Source organism: Oenanthe melanoleuca, chromosome 1A (genome assembly GCF_029582105.1).
Source record: "Oenanthe melanoleuca isolate GR-GAL-2019-014 chromosome 1A, OMel1.0, whole genome shotgun sequence".
Lineage (NCBI taxonomy): Eukaryota > Metazoa > Chordata > Aves > Passeriformes > Muscicapidae > Oenanthe > Oenanthe melanoleuca.
The window spans coordinates 44,729,108-44,741,973 of record NC_079334.1 but is presented as its reverse complement, the minus strand read 5'-3'; the positions used below and the strand labels follow the sequence as shown (position 1 = coordinate 44,741,973).

General features: G+C 36.7%; 1 protein-coding gene across 3 annotated transcripts in view; it reads left to right on the top strand.

Moving 5' to 3' along the window:
• DOCK4 (dedicator of cytokinesis 4) overlaps positions 1 to 12,866 on the top strand; it is a 212,068-nt gene that overhangs the window by 94,063 nt on the left and 105,139 nt on the right. For all 3 annotated transcript variants that reach the window (XM_056513947.1, XM_056513938.1, XM_056513928.1), the window contains exons 9-12: positions 7,748 to 7,829; positions 8,436 to 8,496; positions 10,369 to 10,501; positions 12,018 to 12,106. In XM_056513947.1, coding sequence (XP_056369922.1) covers positions 7,748 to 7,829; positions 8,436 to 8,496; positions 10,369 to 10,501; positions 12,018 to 12,106 — 365 coding nt within the window. The remainder of the gene's footprint in view (positions 1 to 7,747; positions 7,830 to 8,435; positions 8,497 to 10,368; positions 10,502 to 12,017; positions 12,107 to 12,866) is intronic.

Sequence of the window (12,866 nt, the reverse complement as noted above, 5' to 3'; positions counted from 1 at the left end):
TTTTGTGAGCTTTGTGATTCTGTCCTTAATGATTGTGTAAACATCACACCATACCAAAAGATAAGATTACCCTTCTTTTGTTTTACTCTCAACATCACCTTTGTGACATCCACATCATAAATCTTTTTATCCCTTTCTTATTTCAGTTTTGTTATTCATTTAATTCAGTGGAATCACTTGCCAAAAGCTGAAATCCACATTAATTAGTCAAAATATTCACTATTTGGTGTTCTAATTTTTAAATTTTTGCAGAAACATGCAGTCAGTTTTCCCCCCTTATTCTACAATAACATTAAAAGGATTTTGGTATAGGAAGAGAATATTTAAATACATATTTTGCAACTTCCATCATCTTTGCAATCTCCAGCATCTTCAAACTTGAGAATTGCTCATCTAAAAGAACCTGACTTTTAGTCATCACTCTAACTAAAGTTTATGCAACTCATTATTACTGTTAACAGCAAGGAAGGGCTTGGATACCTCTTGAATCAAGCTAATAATTTTGTCTACCCTGAAGGTTCACTACTGACAACCCAAAATGTCTTTCTTCAAATAAATCCCTATGGTCTCCCTTGTACAGGGGCTCAAAGATTCAGTAATATTTTAAGCACAGAAATGGGTTACATTTGACTTTCAGTATCTAGTTTACTTAGAATCAGTGCTCCAGACATCAGCACTCTAAATGCAGGAGTAAATTCCTTGTTGCTTCTAAGTCATGTTGAACACTAGACCACAAGGAGATGGGGATTATATTTGTGAAGCTATAGGGTGGGTACTCAGTGCAAGGCTGCAGAAGTTGATTAAAAGGTACAGCTGAAGAACCTTGACCCTCTGTCTCACAAAAAACATGTCATGTGTTGTTGTGAGGGATAGTTCATTAATTATAGTCATTTGGAACTTCTGGGCAACTAGACAAGTGGCAGAATGGTGCACCATGACCGTTACTAACTCTCAGAGGTGGAAGTGGGAAAGGACTGTAAAAAAACCATATTTCCATAAAGACCCAAATGACCTGGCTGTCTATCTGGGCTGCCTGTATGTGGTACTTACACATAATCACAAAATCATGGAATGGTTGAGGCTGAAAGGAAAGTCCAGAAGTCATCTGGAGTAATCACTCTAGAGCAAAATCATGTCCAGATGGCTCAAAAGTATCTCCAAGGATGGAGATTTCACAGCCTCCCTGGGCAGCCTGTGCCAGTGCTCAGACACCATCCATCAGAGGAGAATTTGTTCCCTGATGCTTAGTGGGAACCTCCTATGCTTCAATTTATGTCCATTGCTTCATGGGAACCACTGCAAATTGCTTGACTGTCCTCTTTACACCCTCTCTTCAGATAAATTCCATATTAATAAGATCCACTCTGAGCTTTTTCTTCTCCAAGCTAAACAGTCCCAGCTGCCAGAGCATCTATCCAGTCCCTTAATCGTGTCCAAGTGTGATATAACCAGTGCTGAGTAAAGAGAAGAATCACTTCCCTCATCCTGCTGGCAATACTCTGTCTAATGCATCCCAGCATATCATTGGCCTCCTGTACTGTAAGGGCACATTTTTGGTTTGTGTTTGACTTGGTGTCCACCAGGATGCTCAGATCTACAATATTTGAATCTATTTTTACTTTCCATCCTATTTTCAGACTCTTGTTTCTTTATTTTATTCTGACATCAGAGATGAGAACAGATTAAGTTTGGAAAATGATTGTGAGGACACTTCAAATCCAGATTTGGAAAATATTTCAAATGGTGAAATATATCTCAAGTACGAAAACTGGAGAGAGATGGAAACAAATTTTATATATGAGCTGTAGTTGGACTAAGGCTGCTGGCTTATATAGGTCTTTGATCTGAGCTTTTAAAAGTAGACAAACCAACCCAAGCAAGAGGAACCTGTGGCATCCATTATGCTGCTCATATGCATTAACAACCCTCTTACTGATTCTGTTGTAGAAATTGAAAATTGACAGGAGAAATAATTATTTTTAAATGTGATGATGAAAACACTGGAAGAAATGACCTGTCATATGGCTGGTGGAGCTTAAACAATTAGCTACATTCAGAAATAAATGCAGTGTTGGAATAGGACTATATGGACCAGCCATGACATGTATGTGCCAATTTAGGTAACCATGAGATATTTTGAACACCAGGGATGTGTGTGTATGTATGTATAGTTGGTTTACAGAGCATCTCACGAAGAACATGTTGCAGTCACACTGGCTACCAGCAAAAGACATGCTGGGATTGACACAAAATACAGGCTTGCTGCTTGTAACCTCCAAATGGCATTGAATACACAGGAAGCTGGGGGGTGTTAGAGGAAGGGGAATTTTCTTAAATGCTGTTGTTTCCCTTCAATTTACCAGTTTCTCCTGCTCCCTTCAGGTTTAATTTCCATCTTTGGGGAAAGATGCTGCAAATCTGCTTGTATCCATGCTGTTAGCTCAGTCATAGACTAGGATAATAATCAAGACTGTATTTCAGCTTAAAGGATCTGTAGGTCTGTGTACCAGTAATGCTGTGATGCAAAATGTTTATCCATGGTGGCAGACTAAGATCAGTGAAGACTCCAGCTTCTGGTATATTTTTTTCTTCAGCCATAAATACCTGCTGATAGATTCCTAAAAACAGTGTTCTGTTTTTATCCATCATCTTCCTCTGGTTCCCAGTATGTCGTGAAAAATAATTTAAAGTTACTGCTTTCTAGTTCTTTTAAGATACGTGTGATACCATCTTTCATTTAAAATGCAGGTGCAAATATCTAAAATAATATTGGTTCTGTTCATAAAAACTGTAGTAAAAACTAATTTCTCAAGGCAGTTCTCTGTTAATAAAAGGTAAAAGAGGATGAGAGCAGGAGCTTGATTTAACTATGTAAGACCGTTTTGCTTTTCCTCCAATCTCCTTTTCTGCTTTCTCTTTTCCTTGTTAACTGTACAGCTATCCAAAGGAAATTGGGATCCACTGCATAAATCTATGAACATTCTTTGAATGCTTTTTTTTTCTTCTTCTTCCCTCACATTGTCATCATGGCTAAGGGACAGAAAGATAAGCTTCCATGTACCACCATAAGATATTTTTTGTGTTAGTATTTTTGCTTCGATCTTTATCTGAAATTGGCTGACATTTTTAGAGCTCTCATTCTTCATTTTCTGTCCCTCTTTGCTTATTGCCTTATATTTTACAGTTAGAAATTTAGTAATGTTTTTTTAAGTACATGACAGATGCAATACAGGGACTGACTTCCTGTGGATCAGCTGGTACTGCTAAGTCATGTTGGCACATTTATCATTCAGTTATTCTCTGATTAAGGGTATACTTCAAGGCTTTATGATCTTCCAGTAACTTATATATTGTACAACATTCCTCTATTGCTTATTTCACCACTAAGTATGAGGGTTACATTTTGTGTCTGATGTGGGTTTTATGAAACCACTGAGCCTTTAGCTGTAAATGAAGTCAGTTCAGATTCAGGTTCCTACTGAATATCATTGACTGTGTTCTGGAATATAATAAACTTGAGGTGGTGAATTATGTGGCAGAATTCTCTTATTGCTCCTCATTGATTACTTTGGAAATCACTGTAGCCTATTTTCAAGTAGAGAGCATTTATAAAGATGTCTGAAAGTGGAGCTGTACTGAGATCTGTGACTATTTGATGTCATGGTTTTTGCCACAAGAATATGCCGTGTGGTATAAGTCTGGCTTTTTTTTTTTTTTTTTTTAATAGTGTGTTTATAAATCATAGAGCAAGCAATCTGTCTAGACTGGTACCATGTGACTGGTAATATTTTCCTGATAATACTAAGGAAATAGAGGTCACATATGAAAATAGAACCGTTTTCAGCCCTGTTCCTTTAAAATGCATCTGTTAAGCCTGCAGATTTGGAACACATTGTTACTCTGCTAATACATGAGAAGTTACAGTACAAAAATCCCTCGTTGACCTTCTTAAATTAATCTCTCCAGCATTAGTTATTTCCTTATTTTCAGTGGGAAGACAGCTGAGTTTAAATGTGTACGACATGTTTGAGTGGTGAGATTGGTGTACATAAAAATTCATTGTAGTCTAAATGAAAATCAAGTCGGCTTAATATAAAGAAAAGGTATTTCTGCTTTGGGGTACTGCCATGTGTTTTTGCTGTATCTCTGTATGCGTAGCTGGCTGCTGAGAAAACTGCTGTGCTGTAAGATACTAGCTCTAGATTTAACCCTCTGAGATTTTTACTGCTGTTTGAAGCCAAGCTTTCAGATCTTGGGAAGTCTGTCTTTATGTTGTTTTATGAAGGCTGTTTACTTTCCTCAGCACTTTTCCCAACTTGCTGGTCTCTACAGAAATCCTTTGAAATGGTATATAAATGCCCATGCTCTATGTACGTAGATATAACATTACCATTTTTGTCTTGTAATCTTACAAATCTTAACTGCTTGTATTTGATCCCTGGAAATGTTCAAAGATAACCATTGTAATCTGAGCTTTAACTGGTACTGTCATGTTTCTAGTGGAAAAAAAAAGCTATCATAAAGCACCAAGCAAGGATTAAGATTTTGTTGTTGTTTTCGGTTTGCTTTTTTCATTGCTGCTGCTTCACTGAAACAAAATTTCAAATGCAAATGAGGAAAGTAGATGTGCATAACCATTACATATCTGTTGTAATCTGTATATTTCTTTGTGGCATCATAGAAGTCTTTGGTTTTTAGTTGTGTTGTGAATCATAATCTCATGATTTATGAGTATAAGCAGCGCTTGAAAATTTCATATAGTAGTCCATAGTGAATAGGAAGCTTTTAAAAGATGTGCCTTTGTGTGGAATATAAATTTGATTAAATACAGAATACACTCCCAATTAAATATATTTCCCAGTTAACAGGTAAACAATGAAGGTAGCTTATGAATGGTATTTTTCTTTGAGTCAACATATCTAGCATTTCTTTTAAAGACAAAAAGATAGTGAAATGTGATGTGTATGTATGTATGTATTACTTTCAAATTGTTATATAGACTGAAGTAAAGCGTGAAATTCAGAATCACCTTTACTGGTCAAACTTTTATTGACACATACCAAGTGCACGGAAGCTCTGTTACTGCTGGAGCAGACTTTTTCATTTGTATCCATTTTGGAATGGTTCCACACATAAAGGGGCCCTAAAACTTTAGCTCCTTTGGAAATATGGTTAATAATTCTTGTTCAATGTACAGTAATTTTGTGTGAGACCTGTAAACAAAGCACTTAGCTTTTTTTTTTTTTTACTGTGTTTTCCAATATGGCAAATTAGTTAAATTCTAAATGAAAGGGCATAATTATTTTGAAACCAGTTGAAAATCAATAGCAAAATACCAACTTGTTTCTTTGTAAAAATACACTTTTATAAACAGTCTTTCAAGCTCAATTTTTATTGTTCTCATGGAGACCTAAGCTACAGAAGTTTGCTGTATCATAAAAGGTGAATGAGAAAAATAGCATTTTGCTGAGGAAATAACATTTTCATGTACTCTGATGTGTGAACTCCACTCTACTGTTACTTAGGTTCTGCTTTTTATGGTGTTTGATAAAAAAGCTGTACAGCTGAAGATTGCATGAGTTTTCAAAGAATAACAGTAAGAAAGTCTTAAATATTTACTGGTTCAGCCTGGACAGCTGGAACATAAAAGCATAAAGCATTCTCTAGAATTCTCTAGCTCTTGAGAAATGTGCTCTGGAGTGTTACAGCATCTTGGATTGTGTCATCAAGCCAGTTGCTTATGGGAAGTGATCATTCTCTGCTCAGCATTGGTCAGACCATGCCAGTTTTGGGTCCTTCAGTACAAGACCAATATTAGTGAGCTGAAGTGAGTTCAGCAGAAGGCTTCATTCACATTGTTTGTGGGCAGGAGCTCAGGTTGAGGCAGCAGGGCTTGTTCAGACTGGAGAAGAAGCAGATTTGAGGGGAGCTAAATCACAGAACAATCACAGATGTGTAGAATGTTTTGGGTCAGAAGGGACCTTTAAAGGTCATCTAGATCAGCCCCTCTCCCATGAGCTGGGACATTGTTACAGAATCATTAAGTTTGGAAAAGTCCTCCAAGATCATAGAGTCTTGGAGTCTTTTCTGGTCAGTGCCCTGTCCAACCTGACTGAATATTTCCATGGTGGGGCATCCATCTATTACCTCACTGGAAAGTCTGGTCCAGTGTTTTACCACTGCCATTGCAAAAAAATTCTTTTTTATTTCTAGTGTGAATCAACCCTCTTTTAGTTTATAATTGTTATCCCTTGTCCTATGGCAACAGTCCCCAGTAAAAAGTTGGTCCCCATTTACCTACAAGAAGATCAATGACATCAGTAGTGCATGGTGGGACAGTGAGAGACAAGGGATGCAGACTGAAACAAGAGAATGTGCATCTGGTTGTAAAGATAAAGTTGAGGACAGTCACACACTGGAATGGGTTTTTCAGAGAGCCTTTGTGGTTTCCATAGCTGAAGGTTTTCATGACCCAACTGGCTAAAGCTCTGAGCAAGCTAATCTGACCTTATAGCTGACCCCACTCTGAGCAGGAGTTTGTACACAGAGGCCCTTTGAGGTCCCTTTTAATGTGAATGACTGATTCTGTGAATGGTCAATGCAGATTTTCTACAAGGCAAATGCTGATGCAATAAAGATTTAATTAGTGTCTATTGAGATGGATTTTATCTAACATATTCCTAGTGATTTTCCAGTTGCATTTTGAAAAGCTATGCTTGATATCCAATAGTGGTAAACCATGTTTAGCTTCTGGAATAAGCAGAAGATGTGGATACAGCTGAGAAAAAAACCTAGTTGTACTTAGGAAATTTTATTTCTTATTTGAGTATTTTAGGACATCCAGACTCAAGTGTCTGGCCAGCTGGGGCTCAGGGTGAGAGGGTGAAGGGAAATGTCCATAACACTTGCTTTTCCCATCTTCTCTTTCACTACAGGAATGTGATTGTTACATTTCTTATGAGGCTGTGTCTTATAGAAAATTATCCAAAGCATGGAGTGTTGGCTTTTTCATAATACTGCCATGCATGAATTTCCAGGTTTGCTTAGAGTTTATCCATAAATCCTATTATCTAATGGAAATATTTAAAAAATTATTTCTCTTCCAGTGTGGTCTTGTGCCTTCTTCTATTTGGAAATAATTCTCTGCATCTCCCTACTAGCAGTATTAATACTTGTATCAGCTGCAGCATTTAACACCCCACAGTAGATTGCAAAACAGGATTTCAAAAATGAAATTTGCCCTACTGAAACCTTCAAGGCTCTTACAAAACTACAAAACTCAGTGTACTGTAGTGAAAGGTTTTCACAGAGTTATGTAAGAAAAATATCTCCTACAATCATCATCCTACATATGAAAAAGAATATTGGTTGAGTATAAACAGTGATGTTGACATTTGTTTAGCAAGAATCAATACCAGCTTACTACACATCTAATTTTAGTTCTAGGATAAATGAATTTTATTGTTTGTGTTTCTCTATGTACTAGAATGTACAATATCATTCTTCCAAATGACAATCAGTCTTCTGTTTTGTGTTGAGTTTTTAATAGTTTTCTTAGGTCAATAAGTAAAGTATTAAACTTCACTACTGTCTCCCTTTTTTTCATTCATACACCTGAGACTTTCAGAAAGAAATTATTTAATTTGTTTTTATCTTGAGGAAGGCTGCATCTGGAAATAAGATCAAAATGAGATCTACTTTTGCTGTAGTGTTGTTCAAAATATCTGTCATATTTGTTTTCTTACAGTGAAAGATTTTTTTTAAGACTGAATAGAAATGGTTTGCCAAAATGTCCAGAAAAGCCTGAAAGACACTGTTCCCTCTTTGTGGTGAGTTCTTCCTAGTCTCAATTTTTTTTGTGCTGCATGTTGAGAATAAAAGTTGGATTAAATTGTTGTTGTGTGATTGCCTCGGAGCTGCTCCCTAAGCTTGTACATTGCTGTGAATATCAACCCAAAAGGCTGGTTGGAGGGGCTGAAGGGTGAACCCCCAGTCTGAGTGTTTTATGGCAGTATGTGGACATTAATTGAACTTCCATGTAGGCACATGCACCAGTTGTTCTCTGCACCAAGGACCAGTTATGTTTCCTCCTTGTACTTTTTACACAAATGATTGTTTGTGCAGCGCTCTCTGTACTTCCAGAATATTTGGAATTGCACAAATTCATCACTATTGTTCAAGGGACACAGCAGGTCTCTTGTGCCCTCCCACTGATTTTGCTACATTACAGCAAATTCTAACCAGGATGTTTTAGGACTCTCATCTTGAGTGCATGGCTGCCAATTTAAAGTGTTGAAGGGATTTGTTAATGCTGTATAAATGAACTCACTGTTCATTTATCACTTTCACTGGCAGTAAAAGCAGTGTGTACAGGTCTCTTTATATGTTGTATTTTAATCAGGAGCCATAAATAATGAGGTTCTGATCTTGTGCAGGATTTGGGTAGCAGTGAACTCAGGAAGGACATCTATATCACTGTGCACATTATCCGAATAGGTAGGTATTGTCTTATATTTGTTAGACACATGGCAGTAAATAAAAGAAAACTGCTTGGGGCTAGCTTTTGGATTTGTTATAATAGCTAGATTTTTGAATAAACTTTTGGAAAAGAAAATGCCTGCTTTTTGCTGGGAAAAAAAAAAGCTTGGATTTCTTAGCATTATTTTATGTTATTTATCAAGTATACTGCTAACTGAGTTTAGATGCAGTATATTATATTTTGTTACAAAACAAAATGAAAGTGTCAAAGATGAGCTGTTTTAAGATGATGGAGTTGTCATTGGGGAGCCCATTCTTGTTCTAAAGTGTAATTTCAAGCGTCCTTTGAACATAGAAAAGCTTTCCTGGACACTTAGTGTACCTCACTTCTATATAATATCTGATATGGTTCAGATGAATTTTGTCTTCTCCCTGATTCCTTTAAAAAGGGGAAGAGATGAAAAAAATGGACAATATTTCATAAAAATTTTAATCTCTGATACTATAGACAGATATCAAGTCCTCTAGGAAGAAAGTGGGGAGAAGAAAAGTGTTCATTTGTGTTAGGTACTTATTTTAAGAAGTCCTCTGGGCTGTACTGATGTGAAACAATAATCTTTGGGTCTGCTTCTGACCTCTTAGATACATTGCTTTCTTTGTAAACTGCCTCTAGTTGCATCTGCAGTACTAAAGATAACTTTTCTTCCTATTTTTGAAAGACATTTTGGTTTGAAGTATAGTTGATGTAACTTGTGCTGTGTTCAGAGACAATTTGTTACAAAGTAAGCTTCAATTTACAGCTGTGAGAAATAATTTTCCTTGGATTTTTATGCTGATTTGATATTTCATCAAATGTTTTGGTCTTTTGGCAAGGTTTTAGAAGATATATGGTAAATTCTGATGTAAGTACAGTTAGAAGGATAAATGTTTTAAAAATATTAAAGAACAGAATTTTTCCAGTCGTATAGTTTTCAAATATATTCATAGCCAAGTTTATATGTGAACCATTGAAATATTAAAACATTAAAACAACATTTATCTGCTTTGTGGTGTGAAAATGAACAATTACTCTTCAAGCTGCTGTGATGCATAGGGATATTTGGAGGAGACATTGCCCTGCAGCAATTGCAGCCATAGGTTTATTTTGTCAGAAATTAGGACTTGGTGGGAAAGATACATAACTATTAGTGCACAATTAGATAAAATGGCTAGAAAGATGGCAGTTTCAAATGCCAGGAAAACAGCAAAAATATTGATAAATTATATTTAAATCAAATAGAAAAGGCTAGAAAAAAATATTTAATTTCACATCTCTTTCCCTTGACTGCCTTCTTTCTTTCCTTACCATAAATTATTCTTCTGCCTTTTGTCATCTTTTCTCCTCATGTTCATCTTTTCTCCTCATGTTTCATCTCTTCTTTGTATTTTTCTGCAACTGGTCAATTATCCCCTTGCTTTCCAGTTGCCTGTAAGGTAACATCATTTGCATACCAAATTGTGTGGTTCAATCATAACACCTCTCACATAAATGATGGGTAGCAACAGCCACAGTAAAATAATTCTTACCAGACAGTGAATGTTGAACACTGTCATGTCTGAACTCTTAATTTGATAGTGTCATGAGGATTCTATGACTAGGTATTACAGAGTGGTGTTCATTAAATGAGGGTCATGAGAGGATGAGCAAAACCTCTGGTCTGAGACCTTTCAAGATCACCACAGTGGACTTGCTGTACCATTTTCCTATCTGAATTTAGTATAAAGATGGACCAGGTTCCCAATGAGAAATACTTGGCATTTTCTGGGTTGAATTGCTTGCTGCCTCCTTTCTGTGGTTTGGAGAGACACAGTTCCATGGATTGTGCATCAAATATGTGTTTTGTTTGGCAGGACGAATGGGAGCTGGAGAAAAGAAAAATGCCTGCAATGTTCAGTATAGACGGCCCTTTGGCTGTGCAGTCCTCAGTATTGCAGACTTGCTGGCAGGAGATTCAAAGGATGACCTTGTCCTAAAAGTCTACATGTAAGAAATGTTTTTCTCTTAATTTTTAAAAGCAACCTAGAGTAATTTTGCATCAGAATCAGTGGTGTGAAATGCAGTGTGAGTAAATAGCTCCTTTCTTTTCCAAAAACTCATGGTAGCTGTGGTTTTTGGCTTCTTTTTATCACAGTGTGGAAATCTTGGCTAGTTCTACAGGTGTGTTTATAAAGTGGAATAGTATTAAAAATAAAGACTACATCCTTTTAGGTATTTATGTATGTATTGGCATTTTTCACATTATTCTGGAGCTCTCTTATTATGACAACATAAAGTGCTTTCAGGACTAATTTAAGTGCCTTGTGCTGCCAAGGCATCTAGTGGAAGTACTTTGTAGCTACAGGAAAAAAAAAAGCAGCCAGAGTATCTTTTCTATGGAATGAAGCAACTATATAATGGGAATAACAAAAATATAGAAGACAGAAGAATGGGAAAATGAAAAATTGAAAGTAGGATTAAAAATGAATGCTAGATTGGATAGTGGATTTTGGCTGATAGCAATTAGAAGAAATTTTGATATTCTAGTAGCAACTCAATGCATGGTAATTTCCTGCTCATCTTGGCCATTATAGTAAGAATTGTTTTGTGGAGTGGTCTAATCTAACTGCATATACCTGAGGCACCTATTGTCATGTGTGTGAGAGAGTTCTGCCCTTCCCAGGGGAAATATTGAAGGCATGGTGTCTCCTCTGGCTCCATCTGGGGTGAGTTAGAACTTCTGGAATCAGTGCTGTAGAAAAGCAGCTTGGTGTAACAGTGGACAGGTGGGCTGCCTCTTATTTAGACTCCCAGAACATTAAAGTCAGATAAATGGTCACTCTTGGCTAACAAATTGTTAGTTTTATCTACCAATTACATTTTATTTTTTTGGTTTTTTTGTTGTTTTTTTTTAATTGCCTGTTTCTATTAAGATAACAAAAACAATGGAAAAGGAATTATCATTTGAAATCAGATTTAATGCTAAGACTAACTCAAGTCTAACCTTTAAAAAGTGATCATTAGAACATAGTCAGGTTTTCCTTATGGAAACCCAGCTCTTTTCTAAATGTATACTAAAATGTAATTTGCTCTTTCATTGACTGCCTCCTGAGGATAACAAACTTTTTTAGTAACTTTGAAGTGTATAGCACAGATTTTTCTCTTTCCTAAGCCCAGCTCTGAGTCCTGTGTCTTCTCTGGAGTGTCACAAGATAGATTTCTGTGTGGGTAACCCTGAAGGATAGGTCTATACAGAAATGAAATGGTCATGGCTGAGTTCCTCAGCATAATTGTTTCTATCTTTCTTCTATCCTTTGCCACATGAAGCAGGTATTTCATGGTGCTTTTCTCAGATGGTAAGGGCACTCTTTCCTTTGAGACAGGCAGTTTCATGGGGCTTTGTTAGCTCCTCTTGTGTTATTTGTTTCATGAGCTAAAGAGGATTTACATGGGGTATGTTGTGAAGTTGTTCTGATAAACTTGTGTTCCCTTTTCAGTATTAAGAAAGTTGTAATTTTTCTAGGTGCAACACAGAGAGTGACTGGTACCAGATCCATGAAAATATCATTAAAAAGCTGAATGCACGTTACAACTTGACAGGTTCCAATGCAGGTGAGTAATTTGCCACCTTTCTGTTTGCATTGTTAGAGGTTTCTTAGTTTGCAAAGAAAGACTAACATCTATGAAAGAAACATTTTGCATGTAGAGAAAAACAGATGAAAATGTACAATACTCTTCTTCACGTGTACATTTAAAAATAAAGCAAATCACTAAATTTTCTTCAAGGAGCTATTTAATAAACTTATATTTTGTACTGAGGAGCTACAGTTTTCTGGAGTTCAGTTCTGGAGCTGATGAAATTATTGGTCCATATTGCTTGACATTTCTGCTTCAGATCTTCATCAGGAATACAAAATTTGCCATGGGCATTACTGTTGTGCTTTAGGAATGGAATTCCCCAGTTTAAGTACTCACACTAGAAAGAAAACCAGGAGCCACTCTCCTACCCCTCTGACACAAAAGGCAGAGAACCTGAGGTGACATAACAACAACTCACAGGAAAGAGCAATGAGATAAGAAAAATAAACAGAAACAGCAGCAGTATTACTTACAGAAGTTTGCAAAAGAGGGTGATTTGCATGCAGATGCTCATTGAGGGGCTAGGCAACAGTCAATAATGGTGGATGAGTTTCCTCTGTCTCCAGGCTTTCCCTTGACCTGAAGCCACCCCTCTCCCTCCTGGAAGCCAGAGCTCCTTACTTCCACACCATGGATGATGCAGCTGGTATAGAACATCAACCTAGACATGCCCATGTGGCTCCAGAACTTACCCCTCACTGGCCAAAACCAGAACTATTACATATTGCACTTC